This window comes from Martes martes (genome assembly GCF_963455335.1).
Source record: "Martes martes genome assembly, chromosome: 5".
NCBI classification, from domain to species: domain Eukaryota; kingdom Metazoa; phylum Chordata; class Mammalia; order Carnivora; family Mustelidae; genus Martes; species Martes martes.
Genome location: NC_137892.1, coordinates 133,971,496 through 133,995,339, shown reverse-complemented (window position 1 = coordinate 133,995,339; position 23,844 = coordinate 133,971,496). Strand labels below are relative to the sequence as shown.

General features: G+C 38.1%; 1 protein-coding gene across 7 annotated transcripts in view; it reads right to left on the bottom strand.

Moving 5' to 3' along the window:
- Nucleotides 1-23,580, bottom strand: part of PRKAA1 (protein kinase AMP-activated catalytic subunit alpha 1) — a gene marked incomplete at its 5' end in the record, with an annotated part of 31,289 nt that extends 7,709 nt beyond the window's left edge. The window contains 6 exons of one of the 7 annotated variants that reach the window (XM_080803897.1): nucleotides 1,903-1,990; nucleotides 3,337-3,481; nucleotides 6,880-6,924; nucleotides 7,363-7,456; nucleotides 9,115-9,256; nucleotides 23,454-23,580. In XM_080803897.1, coding sequence (XP_080660023.1) covers nucleotides 1,903-1,990; nucleotides 3,337-3,481; nucleotides 6,880-6,924; nucleotides 7,363-7,456; nucleotides 9,115-9,256; nucleotides 23,454-23,580 — 641 coding nt within the window. Of the gene's footprint in view, nucleotides 1-1,902; nucleotides 1,991-3,336; nucleotides 3,482-6,879; nucleotides 6,925-7,362; nucleotides 7,457-9,114; nucleotides 9,257-22,102; nucleotides 22,227-23,453 lie in introns of those variants that run through there. The other 6 variants (XM_080803901.1, XM_080803903.1, XM_080803898.1 and 3 more) reach the window with 6 other exon arrangements.
- Between the last annotated feature and the right edge of the window lie 264 nt (nucleotides 23,581-23,844).

Below are 23,844 nucleotides of genomic sequence, written 5' to 3'. Positions count from 1 at the left end.
AGCTCAGTCTGGTTTTGGGGAAAGGATGTCTATAAACTGATGAAATAAATTGTTGAACTGATCCATAAATACTGCTTTGAGTAAAAGTTCCCACTCATCCAGACCTCACAGGAAGACCTATCCAAACTGAAAAAGGAGACTTCATTAATGACCCACGTATATATGCATATTTACAATACATTTCTTCTATTTAATTAACACTACCACAAGGTCTTGAACTGTTTTCCTCCAAAACAATTTACGTGACACAAATGAAGTAATTTAAAAACATTTTTTGAACGTTAAGCTGATATAAAAAGATAATGATGAACCTTGATAAATTTAAAATTAAATACTTCTGGCTTATTCATAGCCATGCCTTTACCCAAATATAATAAGCAAGCTTCATAAGCAAGCTTATGAAAACAGATAGAAAATACCATAGTATATCTGCATTGTGAATTAGGATGTGAATCATTCAAACAAAGAGGATTTGAGTATAAAGTTATTAAAAGTTAGTTACAAAAAGTAGTAAACAAACTTAACTGTTTTCAATTTTAGTAGGAGAGTGAAGAACAATTACTTTTTTTTTTTTTTTTAAGATTCCATCCATTTATTTGACAGAGAGAGAGATCACAAGTAGGCAGAGAGGCAGGCAGAGCGGGGCGGAGGGGCAGGGAGCAGGCTCCCCTCTGAGCAGAGAGCCCGATGTGGGGCTCGATCCCAGGACCCTGAGATCATGACCTGAGCCGAAGGCAGAGGCTTAACCCACTGAGCCACCCAGGTGCCCCAAGAAAAATTACTCTTCAAAAAATTAAATTTTCCTGCCATCTAAGCTATACACTGTACAAAGATCTTCATGCTCTCAATGCTGATGGCCAATAATTAAGAGGTTAGAATTCTTACAATACTGTAGTCTCTAGAAGATTTAAAAATGAAAAATTCAAAATAAAGGAGTCTGAAGATTTTATCATACTTCAATCCAATTCCCCAAGACACCTTACCATAAACATAAAGCTACTACAAAATGCCTTTCTATCAGGGCCGCCTGGGTGGCTCAGTCAAAGCATCCGACTCTTATTTTGCTTCAGCTCATGATCTCAGGGCTCTGGGATGGGCTCTGGGGTCAGGGCTGCGCTCAGCGGGGAGTCTGCTTAAGGATTTCTCTCCCTCTCCTCCTGCCCCACCCCCAACTCATGCGTGTGTGAGCACTGGCTCACGCACTCTGGATCGCGTGCTCTCTCTGTAAAATAAATAAATATATCTTTAAAAAATGCCTTCTATCTGAAAAATTAAAGGTATACATTACAGGTTTAACTCTTCACCTAAGTAAACCATTTCTAATTAGTAGGTTATTTCTATATTCAAATTTCTAATGGGTGACCTTTAAAAGTTGCTGTTGTTAGGGTGCCTGTGGCTCAGTCAGTTGGGCCTCTGCCTCTTGATTTTGGCTCAGGGCTCGATCTCAGGTCTTGATTCTTGAGATTGAGCCTCCCCCTCCACCTGCCCGCCACATCAGACTCCATGCTCTGCAGGGAGTTTGCTTAGGATTCTCTCTCTCCCTCTCCCCTCTCCCATCTCACATGCACACACGCACATGCTCTCTCTCTAAAATAAATAAATCTTCAAAGAAAAAGAAACCTGCTAGTTCAATTTCTTCTACTGGGGGAAAAAGTGAGACATATTCTCATCTAACTACTTTATATACAGTATTGACTTCCAAACCAATATTCTCTTCTATAAATGGAATCCTTAATTCTTACTCACTTACGTTTTAGTCTTGAAACATAACACTTTCTGGATAAGGAAAGAATAAGCCTTACATGTCTTTCCTTTCACTAGAATTTACTATAGACAGATAAAACTAAGAGAAAAAGACAATTATAAATGTACTGGGGTGGAAGAAAGGGTGTCAAATACTACCTTCCTGAAATTACTTCTGGGGCAGCATAATTGGGTGAGCCACAACTTGTTCTTAAAAATTCACCATCTGACATCATGTTTGAGAGACCTGAAAATGCACAAAATCAACTATTCAAGACTTTCCAAGGACAAAAATAAAAACAAAACTCCATTAAACAGTAAAACTGAGTTTGCATCAAAGTGATAAATCATCATTTTGTCCTTTGTTTCAACAAATTCTGTCTTTACTATTCCCAAATATTTTGCCATTATGCCCTAAAATTTATAATCTATTTCAGTATTTAAAGTTAGTGCATTATTGGAATTTAATGAGCATATATTAAGCTACTGGTTATTCTGCTTACTAGAATAAACTTGGCATATTTAAATTCATTAATACAGAAACTATTAGGAAAAAATGTACAACAGATGAGTAGAAGAATTAAAGTTCAAAGTTTCTATTAACCCCTGTTCTGATTCTTTAAAAAAAATAAAAATAAAAAAAATAAAAAACATTAACTTTGATTATCAAAGCTTCCGCACAGTTTTACTCCAAGAAGAAACCTCTGCCTCCTCAAAAATGCACTAGATAAAAATAATCATGACCGGAGCACGTGGCTGGCTCAGTTGCCAGCATGCAGCTCTTACACTCAGGACTATGAGTAAAAGCCCCAGGTTAGGTATAGAGATTATTTAAAAATAAAATCTTAAAAAAACAAACAAATAATCGTCATCATGACAACTGAGGAATAAGGAAGTAAAATAAGTCAGTCAGTTACAATAGCAGCAGCAAACCAGTAGCTCAGAGCTGACAGTGCTCAATGAATCTCTAAAGATTATAATACATATATCCAAAACTGAGGAAAATAGTTGTAACAATCTCCTCTGATTTGAACTGAAGCTAAGCAAAAGAGAGTTGCAGAGATTCATTTTGTTATATTTAATAATGTCGGTGGCAACTTACATAGAAAATAAAGGACAAATAAATTCATTTTTGACAATCAAAATAATATTCCTCCAAGCTGAAATTATGCTTTCCTATCATTTAAAATATTTTACTTTTTTTTTTATTTTATTTTGTTCGTATAATTTACCTCTGGCTTTCAGAGTCTGAGTAGCTCCATTCCAATCTCTTTCCTCTTGCTCTATACTTGATCAAAAGAATACACTGGAAATAAGGTTGCTAACTTCTTCACAAATAGTTGCAAATCAAATGATGCTTCTAAGGCTGCCTACTTAAATTATTTACCCATTGTCATGAGACTCAATTTTAAAAACATAAAGCTAAGAAGAGAATTCCTTATGTCTTCTCCTTTTTGTACGTTCATAGACAAAATGATGAGGATACACTACTTTGGGGTACTTAATCCATTGCGCAGAAGTAAAAATTATCTGAAGAATGCTATTGATGTTTGTTAACATAATGAATATGGGAAACTATAAAAATCTCCTTACCAAAATCAGCTATCTTTGCATTCATGTGTGCATCAAGCAGGACATTTTCAGGCTTCAAATCTCTATGGACCACCATATGCCTGTGACAGTAATCCACACCAGAAAGGATCTGTTGAAACAGGCGCCGACTTTCTTTCTCATCCAGCTAAGAAAAGTAGAGAGGCATTTTAAAGATATGTTTTTCAGAAGAAATTCTTCTACCTACAATTCTCCAACCTATAAGACTGTCAAAATGCATGAAACCTCCTAAGATACTTTTGAAATGGGGACAAGATATATACAGCACAAAATGCTAAGAGGATCCTGGAATCCAAATCAGTAACTTGACTTTCTGTTACCATTCTTCAGACTACATTGTAATAGTTTGCTTTCCTCTGTATTTCATGAGCTATGTCAAATAGTTTCAATTTCTACCTGAAACTAGACATATTTTCTCTCCTATAAATTGGATATGTTTAATCCTTCATTCCTTTAACAAATATTTATTGAACATCTTCAATGTGCCATGCATTGTTTCAGACACTTGAGATACAGCAGTGAATAAAACAAATGCCCTAATCTAGTTGGTGAAAATAGACAATAAAGAAATAAATATAACATCAAGGAGTGTTTTAAAGAAAAAGCAGAATAAGGACACAAAGAATTATGCTGGGATGGATGATACTATTTTAGACTATATGAGGAAGTAACATTCAAGATTTTTAATGAATTAGTGAGCAATCGAATTATATGTCCTCAAAAAAAGACATTTTAGTTTTAACAAAAAAAAAACTTTTATTAATTTCTTTTATAAAATATAAAAAGCATGGGGACGCCTGGGTGGCTCAGTGGGTTAAAGCCGCTGCCTTCGGCTCAGGTCATGATCCCAGCGTCCTGGGATCGAGCCCCGCATCGGACTCTCTGCTCAGTGGGGAGCCTGCTTCCTCCCTTCTCTCTCTGCCTGCCTCTCTGCCTACTTGTGATCTGTCTGTCAAATAAATAAATAAAATCTTTAAAATATATATATATATATATAAAGCATGTATCTTTAGTCTGTTTTCTGAAAAAAGTTATGTAGCAACTAACATTTTAAAAAATATTCTTTAAAAAGTTCTCATACAAAAAAACTTCTCATTCCATTTATCCATACTTTCTTATTTTATGATTCTTTTCCCCAGAAGTAATTACCATTACTTGGATGAGCCTGCACCAAGAAGTAACATTTAATAAACAGCCTATTAATTCTCTAGACAAAGGACTCTAATATGCAATTCTCTAACAGAGGCCACAAATTAGCATTCTAAAACCAGACTTCTATACTTCACAAGGCATGGACAATCTAGGAGAAAAGATAAACCAGTAATTTCTTTTGAAAGCAAAATTAAAACTACTGAAGTAGTATGAGATACCCTTCCTCTAGAGAAAATAACAATGTGTCAGCGATCTCATTTATTTCTAGAAGAAATAGAGGTTCACTTTTTTAATACAACTTTATGTCAAATATACTAAATGAACATAAGAATGTGTTCTAAATGTGAAAAAAAAACTGATTAAACAAAATATAATAGGTAAACCAAACAGGTTACAAAAATTAAAATTATACTATATTGACAATAAATACAATACAAAAGATGAAGGAAGGGAAGTCTACAAAAGAATATTAGAAAAGTTAAAGCATATTTCCAGTTAAACATGGCAGATTGAACTTTCTGTCTCCACACTCTGAAACACTTTGTCTTAGCAAAAGTGTTTTAACAAAGACAAAAAAAGTGTCTTAGCAAAGACAAAAAGAGCAAAAGAAATGACAACAGTAATCAAGAGGAGTCAATGAGCATTAAGGAGGGCACTTGATGTCATGAGCACTGGGTGTTATATGCAACTGATGAATCACTAAATTCTACCCCTGAAACTAATTAATACACTATATGTTAACTAAATTGAATCTAAATAACATTTTTGTTTTTAAAAAAGACGAATCACTAAACTGTAGAATGGATGAACAGTGATACAGACTTCACCAGAGAGAGCTGAAACCTAAGCCCACAGGGGTAGAAACCAATAGTAAACTAGCCTGCACACACAACCCTGGAAAAGCTTAGAAGCCTTGGGAATTTGGGAAGGGAAGAAGGAGAGGAGGACTGAAAACAGGACAGGTGGTTAAAATAAGTTTTTAACTCACCTCAACCAGTGAATGAGACCCATGATTTACTCTTTAGGAAGGCTGAACCAGCTCTGTTCTCAAGGACACCAAGGCAGGGATGAAGCACCAGAAGGAAAACATGGGGATTAAGTGGATCTCAACATACTAACTACTGAGACTTGCAGGCCTCTTCTTAATTCAGCTCTCAGAATACTGAGAACTAAGCTAATACCCTCAAGGAAACTGGAAGGTTTCTTCTGGAGCAACTTTCTGATCTAAGGAAAATATCTGAAATCATGGACATTTGGTATACCCTAATAAAATGGACAGATCCCTACCTGTTCAACCAATGGGAAGGCCCACCAATCAATAAGTTCCACCCACATGAGCTTGGCATTTAGCACCTCACTCAAATATAAGTGGACAACCAAGAATCACCAGACATCTGAGGAAGGGCCATGTACAAAATACCAAGGCCAGTAAAATGGAGCACAGAAGGTACAGTAACAATGGAGGAAATAGATGAAGACTTAATCACACACACAACAATTGTTGACTCTTAACTACAGAGAACAAACTTATGGTTACCACAGGGGAGAGATGAGTGGGGGTAAGAGGGGACAGGTGAAATGGTGATGGGGATTAAGAGCACACTTATCATGATGAGCACTGAATAATGTACAGAATTGGTGAATCACTGTATGTATACCTGAAACTAATATAACAGTGTATGTTAATTATACTGGAATTAAAATTAAAAACTTAAAACAAAAACCTAATTGTCATCCTCAGATAAGATTATTGTATCTATGGAGAACTGGCTATTTAAAAAAAAAAGTCAGAAAACAAGAAAGATCTTTGAAATAGAAAATATGACAGCTGAACTGTTAATATGCAACAGGTAAAAATTGAAGAAAATTCCCATGATGTAAAGCAAAATGATCAAGAAATGACAAATGGAAAAGATAAGAAAACAAGATACCAATTCAGCTTGTGCCTGTTTCCATTTTTCCAGGCCTAATGTGGTGGGGGGGAGGGAGGGTTAGTGAACAAAGAAGTGGAATACCTGAAAACTGAAATGAACCGTGTCAAAAAATGGTAAAATTAAAATTAATTTGGTTATTTAATAAGCTTGGTTTTGATAAAAGTAAACAGATATGCTATATAGAACAAATGAATGATATGAAGAACTTTAGCTTGAGAGGGAAAAAAATGGCTTCTTATTGCTAGATACAGGTCTCCTAGAAAGAGGTTTTAGCATACCACATAACCTGGGTATGAGAAAATACATGGGCAGGGGGAGGGGGAAGGGTGGTGAAGGGGGTGGTGGCAGTGTTCATTTTTTGGGTCTGTAACTTAAGATACTGCTCCAAATGCCTTTTAAAGTTCCTTCCAACTCTAAATTCTTTAAGTCTAATTCCTACCTCCTTCATGGAGCCTGTTCTTACTACTCCAGGTACATCAGATTTCTGAAACCAAAAAACGAATGCGATTTAAGCGTGGCTAGGGTTGACTACCAAGGCCTAGATCTTTAAGTATTAATATTTTTGTAAGGATTAAATATATACTTCAAGATGTATGTTACAAGTATTTCTATACCCCAAAAGCATGAGTTGGAAGACTATGAGTTCTGGGGTCTCAATCCAATTCTGTCATTAATAAATCAAGTGATCTTCAGTTAAAAACATAAACTGTGTATCTTGGCTTCCACATCTGTGTAAGCAGGCTAAGGAAGTAATCTTTAAGGTCCTTCCTAACTCTAAATAGTCTATGATTCTAGACAAATATATGACTAAGGGAACTGGTTATTAAGTAGACCTCAACAAAATCGCTTTCTGACATCTTGAAGCTAGTAAGGAATAAGGGGAGTTACAAAATATATACAGGATTAAATCAGAGCTGCTTACCCTTCCATTTTTACAGATATAATCAAATAGCTCTCCTCCTGAGACATATTCCATCACCATGAAAATATCAGATGGTGTACTGATGACCTGGTACCTGGTGAGAGAAAACATTATCTACCAATATTAAAACATGTATATTCATCCATTCAGTAAGTGTTTACTAAGCGCCTATAATACAGCAGGCACTGTGCTAGAAGCTGGGAAAACTGCAGGAACAAAACAAATTCTCTCCCTTCATGGAGTTCATGTTCCAGGAGCCAGGAAACAGACACTATATGAATAAGCAGTATCTCAGGTGGTGGAACATGCTATGAAGAGAAACAAAGCAAACTAAGGGGAATCGCTCATACAGAGGGTGTAAGGGAGGGCTCTCTGATAAAGTAATATTTGACCAGAACCTGACAGAAGGGAGCAAACCATACCATGATCTGGAAGAAGGTGAACCAGAAAAAGAGAACAGCAAGGGCAAAGGTCCTGAGGGAGAAGCCTGCCTGGCATGTTTGAGGAATGGAAAGAAGGCTAGAGCAGAGTGAGCTGGCAGAGAGAAACAGGATGTAGAGTCAAAGAGGTAGCTGGAGACCAGAGGAAAGAGAACCTTACAAGCCAGAATGAAGCTTTGGCTTCTACTCTAAGGGAAATGCAAAGCTACTGAAGTTTTTAAGCAAAGTAGTCATGTGGTCTGATCTATTAAAAGGGTAACTTTACTTTATGGCAGCAACGTGAAGAATTGACTGTGGATGGTATAGGGGAAGCAAGAGGCTACTGCAGGAGTCCATGAGAGAGATGATGGTGGCTCAGATGAGGTTGATGACAATGAAGGAACTGAGAAACACTCAGATCCTAGATCTATTTTGAAGAAGGAGATGGAATGGATGGTAGGAAGTGAGAGAAACAACAAAGTTAAGGATGGGTCCTATGTTTCTGCCCTGAGAAACTGGATATTAACTCAGAGAGTGAAAACTGTGTGTAAGAGCAGGTTTGGGGTAGGGTAACAGGAAGTTCAGTTCTGGCATCCAAATGGAGATGTGGAGTTGGCAGTAGGTGTATGAAACTGGGATTCAGGGAAGAGGTACGAAAGCAGGAGATGCGTACTAAGGGGTCATCAGCACCCATATGCACCTTAAAACCATGGTACCTCAGCAAATGAGAAGAGGTGAGAGTTAAACAAATTTGGAGCCAGCCAGGTCAGTATAAAAGCCTTAGCGTTGTAAGTGACAGCCCACGTAAGAAAACGGAGCAATAAATAAGTTCTACACAGACCTACAAATGGCAACTGTAAAACCACCATAATACTACTACTGCCCCTCTGTATACTGGATTCCTGAAATTCTATCATTTGTTATTTGCTCTATCAGATATAAGCAGCTTGGGGAAAAACCCTTTCTACTGCCTTTCTCTTGTCTCTAGTGAGGCTAAATGACATGATGTGAAATGTGGAGGTCAACATTTTCTACTAGCAAATCACTGTTGCTTCTACAGCAATAGGGGCACAGAAAGTTATCAATCAGACAGCATGTCCAGAAGATAAGAAAGAACGAGAAAGTTAACAGCTGATAAGCACAAGGGCAAAACACGGACATAGGTTTAAGTGACCATGAATGGGTTTAGATAAATAGGTGAACAGGCAGAAATTTTAAAACCTTGAGAGATGATTCAAGAAATATCAGTCATCTTTCTCCCTTGTCAGATTAAGTAGGTTAACAAATATGATTTAAAAATGATATGACTATATTTAATATAATCAGATCTTACAGTTTAATTATATGAGGATGCCTGAAAAGCTTGAGGTTCTGAATTTCTCTGCGGATTTTTCCTACCACATCAAGGCTTCGAATCTTCTGTCGATTCAGTATCTTCACAGCAACTTTATGCCCAGTCAATTCATGTTTGCCAACTGTAGGAAAAATAATTTTAACAAATTAGTGCCAGATTTGATTAATAACATTTTAGATGTATTCTAAGAGTAGTAATCTCCAAAAATACTGAGCAAATTTAAGTTCCTTTCAGTTCTGTCTGGTTTGCCCCTAAATGTTTACATGTCCAAGAGTGATTAAATGGGAGGAAATTGGTAACGGTGGTTCTTTCAGAAAGGGAAACTGGAAAACTAACAGAGAAAGAAAAGAGATTTCCCTTTTGCTGTAAACGTTTTGCCCTTTTAAATTCTTACTTATTTTTTAGTTCTTAAGCTATCATACATACAAACTGAACTTCAAAAAAAAAAACAACCCCACACAATTATTTTCTTTTGGTGAACAGCTCTATGGATTTTAACATATAGAAATTAGTAAAGCCACCATTAATATCAAATACAAATAGTTTCATCATCCCAAAAACTCCCTGATGCTACCAAGACACTTCCCCCATCCATAACCTTTTGAACCTTTCAAATTTCCATTCATGAACATGCAGTTTCTATTTTTAAGAACAAAAACAACAACAAAAAAGTGATTTTCTTTCAGTTTGAATGCTAGGCTCAGATAATCAATGGTGATAACAGAATTTAGTCTCCAAAAATTTAGCTTTTATTTGCCTTTTCTCTAGAACCCACCATAGAATATATATTCTATCAAAAACAGGAAAATAAGCCAAGAAGATAATATCCAGTAAAGAAGGGACCCAGTACAGGAGAAAAACTAAGAGAATCCCCAATATGGTAATGAGGCAAAGTCCTAGGTAACAGATATGTAGAAGGCTTAGAGACAACAAATCCAGACAGAAATGTGACAGAGGATGCAAGACAGCTGGGGGAAGGGGAGACTAATAAATTATCTTACAGGTTTGAAAGTATTGTATTGAGAAAGATTTTGACAAAGGCATTTGAAGAAACAGGGACATTCAGCCTTAGGCTCAAAGAAAACTAAGCAAATGGAAAAAACAAGGTAATTTAATAACTCCAGGAAAAATTATAAAGAAAATAGTCACAGTATTGGATTAGCAAATAAGTCTTTACATAGTCACAATTATGAAATGCTAAATATGGATTTTTTTAAAGTATGATATAATTATATTAGAAGAATGATGGTGTAGAGGAAAAGGTGTTAAGAGAACTGAAATCCTTATGTACCACAATAGAAAGTCAACAACAAAATCCATCAATAAGAATTAAGAAATAGCTTGTGTGCATGCATAGATCAATTAGAAATATGGAGGTTTAAAAAACAACAACAACAACAAAAAAAAAAACTTAGAGGTAAATACTAGAAGAAAAGAGTTGAGAGTAAGGGTAAGGAATTCTGTTTTATAACTATACCTCTTAGCACTAGTTGACTTTTTGAAATATACATGTATCAAGTTTTGTTTCTTTCTTTTTTTTAGGGGGTTAGCTTTTTAGGAAGAAAATATTCTCTTCTAAATTAGGACATAGCTTGTAAGACCAATAGCTGAGAGCTTTCCCTGGCAATCTTGGTAATTACCAGCTGAAAAGCAAAGACAATGATAAATAAGAAATCCCTTCTTAGTTATTTATGTTTGTTATGTACTAAACTGTGTCTCCCCCAAAATTCGTATGTCGAAACCCTAACCCTGGTCTCAGAATATGACAGTATTTAGAGATAGGGCCTTTAAAGAAATGACTATTAAAATGAAACAGTTTTGGTAGGTCCTAATCCACCCTGACTCATGATATCCTTCTAAGAGGAAATCTGGACACATGGAGAGACAGACAGCAGGGTACACGCAGGAAACCGTGTGAGGACACAGGGAGGAAGCCGCCATCTGCAAGCTAAAGAGAGGCCTCAGAAGGCACCAACCCTACTGAAATCTTGATCTCAAACTTTTAGCCTCCATACTGTGAGAAAATATCTGTTGTTAAAGCCATTCAATCCGCGGTATTTTGTTATGGAAACCCTTAGCAGATTAATACAATACTTACTATTTCCAAGTAGAAAACTCAACACTGGTATTTTAAACTTATGTTTAAAACATTATTTTAAACCAAGAATTTTTCTTCATTATTCCAGTCTAATTAGGCTTTCCCACTTGATCTGGGATTTGGGATGGAGCTGAGCCTGCCCACCCTTTAAAAACCCTCAAGGATTATGAACCACTGCAGGTTTTTAAAGCAGGAGAGCAACAAGATAATTAAATTATCTTTCTAAAAGACAAAAGACTCATTGCTTGCTCCTCACTCACTATGTGCTCTTGATGATTTAACAATAACAAGCACAGAATTTTAGAAACTAAAGAGAACTCTACAGATCTTCAGGTCCAATGGTTTTCAACAATTCAACATTTTCCCCCAACAGGCCAACCAAGATAATGAGTGATGAGCTCTTCTGCCCCCCAACATACCCCCTGCAGTTGAGAGAGGCAGGGGATGGGGTAATTCCTCATTACTTTGAATTTTTTTAAGCATTTGCTACTTTCCCTAAATGTTTTAATTAATAATATGAAATCCAAGGTTAGGTTATACAGATATTTCACATTTGGTGAAAAAACTCTTTGTTAAGTAAGACTCAAAGAAAAGTATTTAAGTCAGAGTAAGTCTGAATCCTTTTCAAAAATGTGATTTACCACTTAAGTTCACCTTCCATTTTGTCCAGATTTTTTAACCTGTACAATCCCTCTATAATGCAAATCTTTCCAGAAAATGAGCAAATGTGTAACTGCACCATAGTCAACTCTCAGAATCAAAAACTCACAGAATCAAAAAATTTTTAAGCTACTACAATGTGGGGACACCTGGGTGGCTCAGTCGATTAAGCCGCTGCCTTCGGCTCAGGTCATGATCCCAGGGTCCTAGGATCCAGTCCTGCATTGGGCTCCTTGCTCAGCAGGGAGCCTGCCTCTCTCTGCCTCTGCCTGCCACTCTGCCTGCTTATACGCTGTCTCTCTCTCTCTCTGACAAATACATAAATAAATAAAATCTTTAAAAATAAATAAATAAAATAAACTACTACAATGTAAATGGAATCTCTAAATTTTCTTATAACCACCATTTGTATAGCTCATCTAATCTCAAAACCATCCATGGCTAAGAAATTACAGAAGTTTCCTGAAAGAAGGCAGAGTAAGAATGCACTGGACATACTTCCATCAAAAACTCATTAAAATATACATGAAATCAGTGACAAAGAAAAACCTATAATCATAGCTGAAATGGACTGTGGAAATTAGAAGTACATTCTAATTTCTGATAAGGCTTTCTACAATCTATTATACCAATCAGTTGTGATTAACAGCAGTCAACTTGACTGTTAAGCCCCAATTCAGGAAGTATCTTCTTTCTTAGACCTAGTGTACTGCTACATGAACAAGTAGTTATTTAATCTGTCCAACTACCCCCAAAATCTCCAAGCAATGGCTTAGTAGAAACCCTCTCTCATTAAATGCATAGCTGAAACAAGACTGAGAACAGCCACAATACTGGATACTACTGGCAGACTCAGATTTGGAAAGAATATGAAAGCAAAATCCATTTGGGAATGAACTCCAATTCATCACAAATCAACCACAGTCCCCTCTCATATCCTACCCTGCTCAACCTAATTTCAACCCCAATTAACTGTAAGTAACAACGGGGTCTTCTTGGAACTCCAGATGTATATTCTATCATTAACGACGGAACTGGAATAGGAGAGTCAAAGCATTCTCTCAAATTCATGTACTGAGCACCTACTATATGCCAGTAACGCTGTCACAGAAAACAGTACTGACCAAAAGCAACCTGGGTCCCTGGGACCTTCCTGGCCTCTGAAGATGACCAAAATAACTATAAAGTAAGAAAAAACAAAAAGTTTTAAAGTACAAAAAACTAAAGCAAAAAGAGTAGACATTAATAAATGCTCATCTACGAGCTACATGAATGTTGTAGAAAAAATTAACTATCACAAAGTGATAAGAAATACAGAAGTTATTCAACACCTGGCTGGTCCAATCAGAAGAGCATGGGACTCTTGATCTTGGGGTTTTAAGTTTGAGCCCCACACTGGATGTAGAGATGAGTTAAAAATAAAATCTTTTAAATTATAAAGAAAGAAAGAAATACAGAAGTTACAAAATAAGAGCAGAGTATGATGAATTATACAACAGAACAATTAAAATCATTTAGAAAGCACTTAAGTTGCAGAAATGTGACAGAAAATTTCATTGAACACATACCAAAATTGAGGAAGAAATTAGCAAGAAAAGGCGGGATGGTGATAGACAAAGAATAGGGAGTCAAGTAAAATTCAACTCATGAGTAATAGGGAGTAGAATATTATTCCACCTGCGAATAACAGACCCCCCCCAAAAGAAAGCCAAATAAACAAAATGAAATCAGTAACCAAACAATCAAGGTACTAGACTTTTTTCTAATATGTGAACATTTCATCAAATTATAAATTAATCAGAAATAGAGGCATATCTTCATTTTTGAAGCAATAGAAATCACAAAAGTATGACTGTATAAACAGTATTCAAACAAAAATTGAACAGTAGCAAGGGAGGGGAAGGTGTCATGACAGCCACTGAAATGAAATCAAATTCTCTGTCTCACATATACACACACACACACGACTAAGTAAGTGAAGAAGCAGGGTACGTGATCAATTTGGGTTTTTGTTAAGGGAAAATTGGTGCACTAATTCCTTTTTCATGGTTGGTATAACAATAGAACATTTTAGGGGAATGAAAAGGCAACTGATATCCTAGAATAGCAATAAGAGCAATATATATTTTTTAAAATATATATTTATACAGATAAATATATATTTAATATATATTTTAATACATTAATTAAATATATATTTTAATATACAGATTTTAAAAATCTGTAGTTTCCTTACTCAGAATTTAACTTAGAATTAAGTAAATTTTAAAATGTGCATAATTATTGGGCACCTGGGTAGCTCAGTCAGTTAAGTGTCCCACTCTTGGTTTGGGTCAGGTCTTGATTTCACAGGTCCTGAGATCTAGCCCCATGTTCAGCTCCGCACAGGAGTCTGTTTGAAGATTTTCTCCTTCTGCCCCTCCCTCCACTCATTCTTTTTCTCTCTCTCTCTCAAGTAAATAAATCTTTTTTTAAACATGCATAATTATTTTTATTATAGTGTCTTATTTAAGAACAAAGATGGCAAATGACCCAAATGACCAGTTTCAGAGAACAGTTTAATACATTGCTATTCAAACATAACAGGCTCTCTCATAAGACTATAGAAAATATTCTTATAAATATGAAAAGAGCAAACAAAAATTATATATACAATCTATACTTTCTGGCTATATTAAAAATTTTTATGACAGTGATAATGTGCTAAAATGAAAAGTTATCCTACAGTGATTTTTTTCCAAATTTTACTTACTGTTTTATATTCTTTACAATTAAAAAAATCCCAAAGGGAAGGAAAAAAAAATAATGATAGGTGTTCAATTCAACTTTTTCAGAAATAGGGCTAAATACCCCATTCTCCTTCTACATGAGAAGGCAATCTATGTACAAAACATAGACTTTGTAGCTACACAGACCTGGGTTCTTTCGAGTATGAAGGGTATTTATTTAATGTTTGACCTGGGCAGGTTAAATTACTTCAGCCTTCTATTCACTTGTCTGTAAAAATAAGAATACCACATACTCCATATAAAAGTGACTGTTGGGGTGCCTGGGTGGCTCAATGGGTTAAAGCCTCTGCTTTCAGCTCAGGTCATGATCCCAGGGTCCTGGGATCAAGCCCCGCATCAGGCTCTCTGCTTTAGCGGGGAGCCTGCTTCCCCCTGTCTCTCTCTGCCTACCTCTCTCCCTACTTGTGATCTCTATCAAATAAATAAATAAAATCTTTAAAAAAAAATAAAAATAAAAAAAATAAAAGTGACTGTAAGGAATGCATGAAGTAGGGTTTGTAAAGCACTTTCCATGGTATCTGGCACAGTAAATGCTTGATAAAGAAATGGTGGCTATCACTGTTTAGAGCTATTTATTTTCCACTGCTCCCAAACCTGCCCGCATCCCTATTTAATCAGCCCTAAATTTTCTGCTTTAATCTCTATCTGGCCAATTACCTCAGTTCCTTGATTTGTTGTCCTCATCCTCCTAGATTCAGTAGCATCCCTTTATCTAAGCCCATAATAAGTGCTAAATAATTAATAGCTAAAATTTCTATGCATCTAGCTCCCATTCCCATAAGCTTCAGTTCCACCAACCTACCCATCCTCCGCCTCCCATCACATCAATCCTGAGATTTCTAGCTTCCTAAGATCAACCCGTTCCTAACTTTGGTTAATTTTCAACATATTATTGCTAAACATACACACCTGGCACCAAGCCTTGATGTTATTTCACCTACTACCTAAAAACTACAGGAACGCTTATTCAGTCATACAAGAGCACAGAGCTAAAAAACAGGCTGATCAGATTTGAGTTGAAATCAGATTTTTTAAAAATATAAATCTAGTTGATATGTAACACATAACATAATTAAGATACACAACTGTGTAGTTAATATTCATGACATACCCACTTTCTGCCCAAACCTACTGATACTATAACTCTAACCAACCCTAGAAGACCGACATTATTAGTAACACTTTACAGATAATTGAGGAGCAGGAAGAGATCCCTGAGATCATGACTTCAGCCAAAATCAAAGAGTCAGACACTTAACCGACTGAGCCATCCAGGCTCCCCTACAGTCTTACAGTGTTGAAAATAACAATAGACTGAATTGCCCCATACCAGTAAGAAATATTCTAAAAATTCAAACATTGATTAAAGAAATAGTGAGTACCTGCACCTACTATGTGCCTGGCATTGCTACTATGATCTTTTTCCTATATGAGAAAATTAATTCAGTCTACTAAAAACCTGCCTCATATCAATTTCAATGTTTTAAGACAAGGTACCAAGAACATACTTTATTCATTCTACCAGATCAATTTAAAAGTTTCTCAAAAATTAAAGTGTTATAAGGGAGAAACCAAGAGTATAAAACCAAAAGCATATAAAATAACAAGTGTAATGGATTGAATACTGCCCCTGCACCCCAAATTCATGTCCACCAGAACTTAAAATATGCTCTTATGTGGAAATAGGGTATTTGCATATGTAATCAGTTAAGGATCTGAAGTTAATCATCCTAGATTTAGAGTGGGCTCTAGATCTAATGAATGGTATCCTTTATAAGAAGAGAGCACAGATACGCCCACAGAAAGCCATGGGAAGACAAAGGCAGAGACTGGAGTCTCGCTACCACAAGCCAAGGAACACCAAGAGCCACCAAAAGCTGGGGAGGCTAGGAAGACTCTCACCACAAACCTCCAGAGGAAGTATAACCCTACAAACCCCTTGATTTTAGATTTTTGGCCTTCTGTTGTTTGAAGCCACTCAGTTTGTGGTACTGTTACTGCAGCCCCAGGAAACATAGTTTTGTTTTGTTTGTTTCCTAAAATACGATATTCACCATTAAAATTAACAGATTAACAAAAGTAATCTTTTTTGAAAACTGGTTTTCTAATCTGCACTACAAATGCCCCAAGAATTCTTAAATGGAACACGCTGTACATAATGACTGGGAAACAAGCAAATGTTCACCTTGTATGAGCATCAGTTACTCCCCTGTGCCCTCACACGCTGATATCTGTGGGAGTTAGCTGGATAGGACTTCTTGCTCCTAGGCTATTACGTTCCAGCTCCACAGTTTTCTGCATTTTGAAGTTGTGTCTCATCCTTCACAGCCTACCAGGAGTCAACTTTTAAGCCCCCTCTCCAATGTTCTAATTCGGGAATTCAAATTTTCTATGGGCTAGAAAAGTCATAAAACTAAAATTATTACAATGAATTTTAAGAGTTATGCTCTACAGGGGCACCTGAGTGGCTCAGTGGGTTAAGCCTCTGCCTTCCGCTAAGGTCATGCTTTCAGGTCCTGGGATCGAGCCCCGCATTGGGCTCTCTGCTAAGCAGAGAGCCTGCTTCCTCCTCTCTCTCTGTCTGCCTCTCTGCCTATTTGTGATCTCTGTCAAATAAATAAAAATAATGTGTTATGGTGAGTGGTGTGAAGTGTGTAAACCTGGCAATTCACAGACCTGTACCCCTGGGGCTAATAATACATTATATGTTTATTTAAAAATTTTTTTAATTAATATAAATAAATAAATAAATAAATACAAAATCTTAAAAAAAAAAAAAAAGAATTATGCTCTACAGAATACTAGGACTGAAGCCTCTACACAGAAAAAGATTTTGTCAGCAAGGAAGTCTGGGAAAGGATGTATGCTCTCCCTTTTGGAAACCCACTACACATATTAACACAATAATGGCTCTGGACTGCCTAGTAAAGAAACCTATTAAACATTTTTAACCTGTCTTACTAGGATACAGACTCTTCCCTTCAAGGTTTTCAAATAATGTCCCAACACTGATGGCTCAAATATTTTCTCTTTCAGAGTAGGCAATAGCCTTCTGGATATCCTTTCTCCCTCTTTTTTCCCAGGAAAATCTTGGCAATTTAAAGCTATCATATGATAATCTGTTCTTTTCCTTAATTATAGCAACAGATATTTTGCCTTGAACCCAATTACCAACAAACTTCAATATCAGAATTTCAGTAACAATACTTTTGAAAATAGGATTTTATATGATCACATTTGACCCTCACGACAAACCTATGATATAGGTAATTATAAAGCTCTAAGAGATTATGTAATTTGATGAAGTAAAGCTATTAAGTGATCAGGCTGGGATAGGCCTTCTGACGTCAAGTCTTACGACCTACCTACTCTACCAAACCATCAATATGCAGTAGAAGATTGCGGGGGTGGACGGGGGAGCTAGGCCCAATATCAAACCCCAAACCCTGAACTGTTTTCTCAAAACTAAGCAAAGGATTCTCCATATACTAAGCTCAGTTGCAGCCAAATTAATTGCTGCTCCATAGTCAATCAATCAGTAACAAGTGCACCTTGTCAGGAATATGCATTAAGAGAACCACCCCCCTTTCCAAAGCTCAAACCTTTACTCTTCAGACTGTTACTGTTTTGTAGTAGTGCTAAGATACTGGGTTTTTTTTTTTTTTAAGAGATTTTATTTATTTGAGAGAGAGAATATGAGTCGGGGCCTGGGCAGAGAGAGAGAAGGAGAGACTGAGTCCTAACCAGGCTCCACATCCAGTGCGGAGCCCCACGTGTGGCTCCATCTCACAACCCTGAGATCATGACCTGAGCCAAATTCAAGAGTTGATGTCTTAACCAACCACGTGCCCCTATGAGATTGTTTTTGAACAAAAGAGAAGACAGGTATTTCTGCCATGGAACACTTACAGGTCACTCATAGCAAAGGCTACCAAAATTCACAATGTCTCCCTCACAAGAGCAGTGAATTAGTCACCCTCCAACTAACAGCCTGTTAGTGCTTTCTAAAGGGAACTTTGTCTACCTGTAGGACACCGTAACAACTGCTCTTCTAATCAGACATGTAATCCAGAAGTGAAACAAGATCATACTTTGAAAGAGAAAATTTTAAATAGGAAAGAGATGCCACAAAGAAGTATCTACTGAAGATTTTCTGATCACCTATTTCATTCCCACTCTAAAATTAAAAGAGCCTGGGTGGCTCAGTCATTAAGCATCTCCTTGGGCGCAGGTCATGATCCCAGGGTCCTGGGAAAGAGCTTAGCATCGCATCCCATCGCATCGCATCGCATCGGGCTTCCTGCTCAGCAGGAAGCCTGCTTCTCCTCTCCCACTCCCGTTTGCGTTCCCTCTCTCGCTGTCTGTCAAAAAAATAAAATACTCTCTCTCTAATTAGTAAATCTTTTTAAAAAATCTCACTCTTATAAGTATAAAGGAAATAACTTAATCTTCGAGAGGATGAGCTTTAAAAGCTATAGGTGGAAATCTGAGAAAGGCAGATTTTCTTAAGGAAACATTTCAGGCATCCCAAAAGGCAAACCAAATACCCATGTTCACCCACCACCAGCTTAAGCAATAAAACATCATGATGCAAGTGAAGCTCTGTAAGCCTCCTCCCAGATTCCTTTCTCCTTTCTCCCTCCCCAGAGGTAAACACTACCTTGAATGTGGTGTTTGTCTTCCCCTGCAGTATGAACTCATAAACAATACTGTAACAATGTTTTCCCTACGTTTATTTCTACAAATTTAATTTTATATACGCTTTTTAAAAAATATTTTATTTATTTATTTGATAGAGAGATCACAAGTAGGCAGAGAGAGGGAAGAAGCAGGCTCCCTGCTGAGCAGAGAGCCCGATGGGGACTCGATCCCAGGACCCTGAGATCATGACCTGAGCCGAAGGCAGAGGCTTTAACCCACTGAGCTACCCAGGCGCCTCTAATTCTATATATTTTTTTGAACACATAATACCTGCACTGCACAATTAAACAGTACAAAAAGATATGCAGTGAAATGGCCCCCTGCTACCTAGCTCCCCCGCTCTGAACAACTAATGTAAGTGTTTCATGTGTATCTTTAAAGGGTCACTCCATGCATGTGCAAGTAGTTAACTTAAAAACCTCCTTGCCCCTACTTTTTATACACAAATGGTAGGTATACTAGACACATTTGTTCTACTACCCCCTTATTCTTCCCCTTAAAAATACACCTTGGAAATTGCTTCTAAATTATATAAAGTCTCTTGTTTTTTTCTTAATGTTTGCAACATATATCATTGTATGGATAACGATAATTTAACTATTGCCCTACTAGAAATGTTATTTCTAACCTTTGTATTTATAAACAATATGGCAATGAATAACTCATTATTTCATACCAGTATATCTATAGGATAAATTCCTAGAGTCTAAATTACTGGGTTAACTTTAATAAATACTGTCACACTTTACAGAGGTGGCAACATTGTACTCTCACTAGCAATGTCCAGGTGTTTTTCCATGATTTTAAAATTTATATAAATAACATGGTAGTATTCTACTTCTTTGCTTTTTGTGGCCTAAACTTCATTCCCACTCTAAACTTGAGATAGATATAGATATAAATATAGATATAGATATATAGATATTTTCCCACCTTAAAGAATTTTTTTTTAAGTAAGCTCTACCAGTGTGGGGTCTTGAACTCATGACCCAAGATCAAGAGTTGCATGCTTTACTGCCTAAGCCAGTCAGGAACCACCCCCCTTAAAGAAATTTTTAAATAATTTCTACTTTGATTGATTCACAAAGAGATTAGTCACCTATTTACCTGAAATTGCAGTTTTATGTAAAAAAATACTCACCAACTTAATAAATAGGTTGTATGTATAAACAACTCATTTGCTGAAGACCACCTATACCACTAAAGAGACCGTCTTCTCTTCTCTTGGAAAACTTAACAAAAACTGCCATTTTAATTTATTGCAACAGTAACATGAGACTCCATTCATCCATGCTTTTATAACTGCTGTACCTGGGGAAAGGCAAGTGGACCCTGCAAGGAAGTAGAGACTAACACCTTGATAACCAAAGTGGGGGAAAAAGACAACTTGGGAATAATAAAAGGTAATTCAAACATAATCCCAAACCAACCCCAGTAGCCTGTTTAAACTTTCCCCTCACAATAAGTTACCAAATGACTTTTTCAGCCTGTAATAGGGAACAAAATAATCACTGCGAATTTATAGTCCCCTTTGCCCCCAAAATTAAATTTCCTCTAAGCATGTAATATCATATTGGGAATTTTCTGCATATATCGTATCTTCTATTAGATTCCTTTTCTGTGTTAAATTTACCAACATGTAACTAATTTTAAAAGCTCTACCTACTCCAAAATTATCTCCACTGAAGTATCTGGCTAATCATACCATTGACAAGAATTCTTGTCAAATTAAGGGTATGTAAGTTACCAACCATTACCACTGTAAGAGCTGTTTCTGCCTGCTCACTGAACATCTAATTTCTCTCGCCTAACAATTAAAACCCATTCTGTATAGGTATTTATCTACATGAAGTACTTCAGAAGAAGATGCCTCCACCACACACACACATTCAACAGTGGGCCATATTCCACCAAGAGTAATGCTATCTCCCTTGCTAGTGCACAAGCCTGAACCAAATGGCACATGGCATCCCTGGCCCCAGGGACTGGATGAGCCAGTGAGACTCATGAGAGGTATGCGGAAGCTTCCAAACTTTGGAGAGAGAACCATAGAAAGTAAGGTTCTTGGCTAGGCTGAGTTGGATTTTCCATTACTGTACATGGAGCAAAAAGCATCCCAACTGTTTAATAACTTAAAAATGCACTGGTTGAGGATTTTGAGCAGTATCAACTAATGTATTTGCGAACAAATTTAACCCTATCTATGAAACCTGATTCTTTGATGACTATTGACTTTTCTATAATTTAGAGAGTTGACTTTGACAATATTTAACACTTCAAGAGAGGCACATGTGGAAGAATAAGGTTAGGGAACACCACTCACTGAAAGGATTCATGTCACAGCCACATCACAGATCAAATCCAGAAAATGAAAAATTCCCTCTTGCTTTCCTATCTGCCATGCCAAAAGCCACTCAGCGAATAAGAAAATGAGACCTGACTTTGCACAAGTCTTTATTAGAAGGGTGAGCATCCTAATCCAAGCAGAACCCTGGAGGGAGTGAGGATATCAAGACTGTCATCACTATTTGGGGCCATTAATGACCATTTCTTACAAATACTGTAAACTAAAAGCAGTTTGTAATTGCTAACAAGTAAAGAGACAACATAGCCAAAAATAAATAATTTTGAGGGTACAGAGACATCTTACTGGCCTAATACAGACCCACCCTGATGGCTCTTATTACCCTATCCTGGCATTTGCTTCTTACTTTCTTACATTGTTGGCCTTGCTGATTTTCATAAGAAGGCTTAGGCAGTTGCTTCCCTGTGGGCTATACAGCAATTTTCCAGTTCTATGACTCAGAAAGAGCAAGAGAAGGAAGGGTTCTCCTCTTCCATCCCTAGATAAAATCAGAAAATGTTTATTTAGCTCCGGTAAAGCAAGGCTCAGTTAGTTAATTCACTGTACAGGCTTTCACAACTTTTTTTTCTTTCAAGTCAAATATTTACCAAGAGCTTAGTATATGCAAGTCATAGGTTATTATATATCCAAAGCCAATGAATGAATTACATTTATCAGTTCCATGCTTCCTTTCTCTACATCCCTAATAACAAAGTCAAATATTTTAAAGAAAAAAATATATGCCTCACAAAGTTTGCAATTAAACTTTTTGTGCCAGAATTGGTGGACTGGTGATCAAGTTTGTTATTTCCAGAATATTGTGCTGAAACACAAGGGTAAGAGATTTCCCACTTTCCTTTAAAAAAAAAAAAAAAGGTTCAAATGATGTGCACTCAACTATTAAAACATAAATATCCTGAGAAGATAAATGGAAACGAACTACATTAATGAGCTAATAAAAACTATCTGGAGGCAACATCTGCACTACCTACCAGGTTTGGCACACAGAGTGCAAAACTGATAATTCAGAAACACTGAAGGCACGGAGTCTGCATTCAGAACATAAACCATGCATCGCAAATACTGAACCAGTTTACATTCAATTAACTGCTCCGAAAAAAAATTCGTCATCCTTCCCAACGAGATCGCCCTTTTTAAAAAATTCTGTAAGCTACCCCCAAAGCAAGCCTACTTTTGGGGGGAGGTGGGAAGAGGGGACACATTTCACACTTGAGAATCAGCCCGGGCAGGTAAGTCGAGAACATCCTAAAGAGGACGGAAATACGGACAATACGGAGAACTGCCAGGAAAGCGATGGGCTGGCCCTGAGCCGAGGGAGCACAGCCCCAGCGAACAAGAAGCCCTCTCCCCAGGGCTCCGGGCCGAGACCCCGGCGCACCCCCCTCCCCCCAGCGCTACAAGCGCGCCGCGCAGCCCTACACTGCCCCACCTGGGAAAGTTCGCACCTCCGCATCCCCGCCCCTCGCACCAGCGAGACCCTCGCACCGCGGCGCCGTCGCCATGGCGACCGGTCCCCACCCCCCACACGGCCGGAGAGGGTCGCGCCGCAGTCCCGCGATGGCCTCTGACTCCGCTCCCGCCGGAGTCCGGACAGGGGTTGCAGCGCCCAGGAGGAACGCCGGGGCGGGGGAGGATGAAGAGGTGCGAAAGGCGGAAGTCACCCGGACCGCGGGCTGGAGCCGACCCTTGCCCCGGGGGTCCTCACCCTTCACTTTGCCGAAGGTGCCGACCCCCAGCGTGTCCCCCAGGATGTAGTGGCCGATCTTCACCCGCCCGTCGTGTTTCTGCTTCTCGGCTGTCGCCATCTTTCTCCAGGAACTGAGTCTGCGCATGGCGCCGCGGGAGGGGGCGGAGGGGGCGGGCAGGGCCGCGCCGGGGGCGGGCAGGGAGGGGGGTGGGGACGCGGGAGGGCAGCCGCGCCGCCGAGCCGCCGCCGAGCCGCCGCCCAGCGCCGCCCGCCGGGTCCCTGCCGCGGGCTGTCCGACGCAGACGCTCCCCCTGGCGGGGCGGGCAGGGGTCGCTGGGAGGGCCACCGGTACTCCCCTGCTCGCGCTGCTCCGCTTCGGCCTGGGGCGCCCGCCCACCTGCGCGCCGGA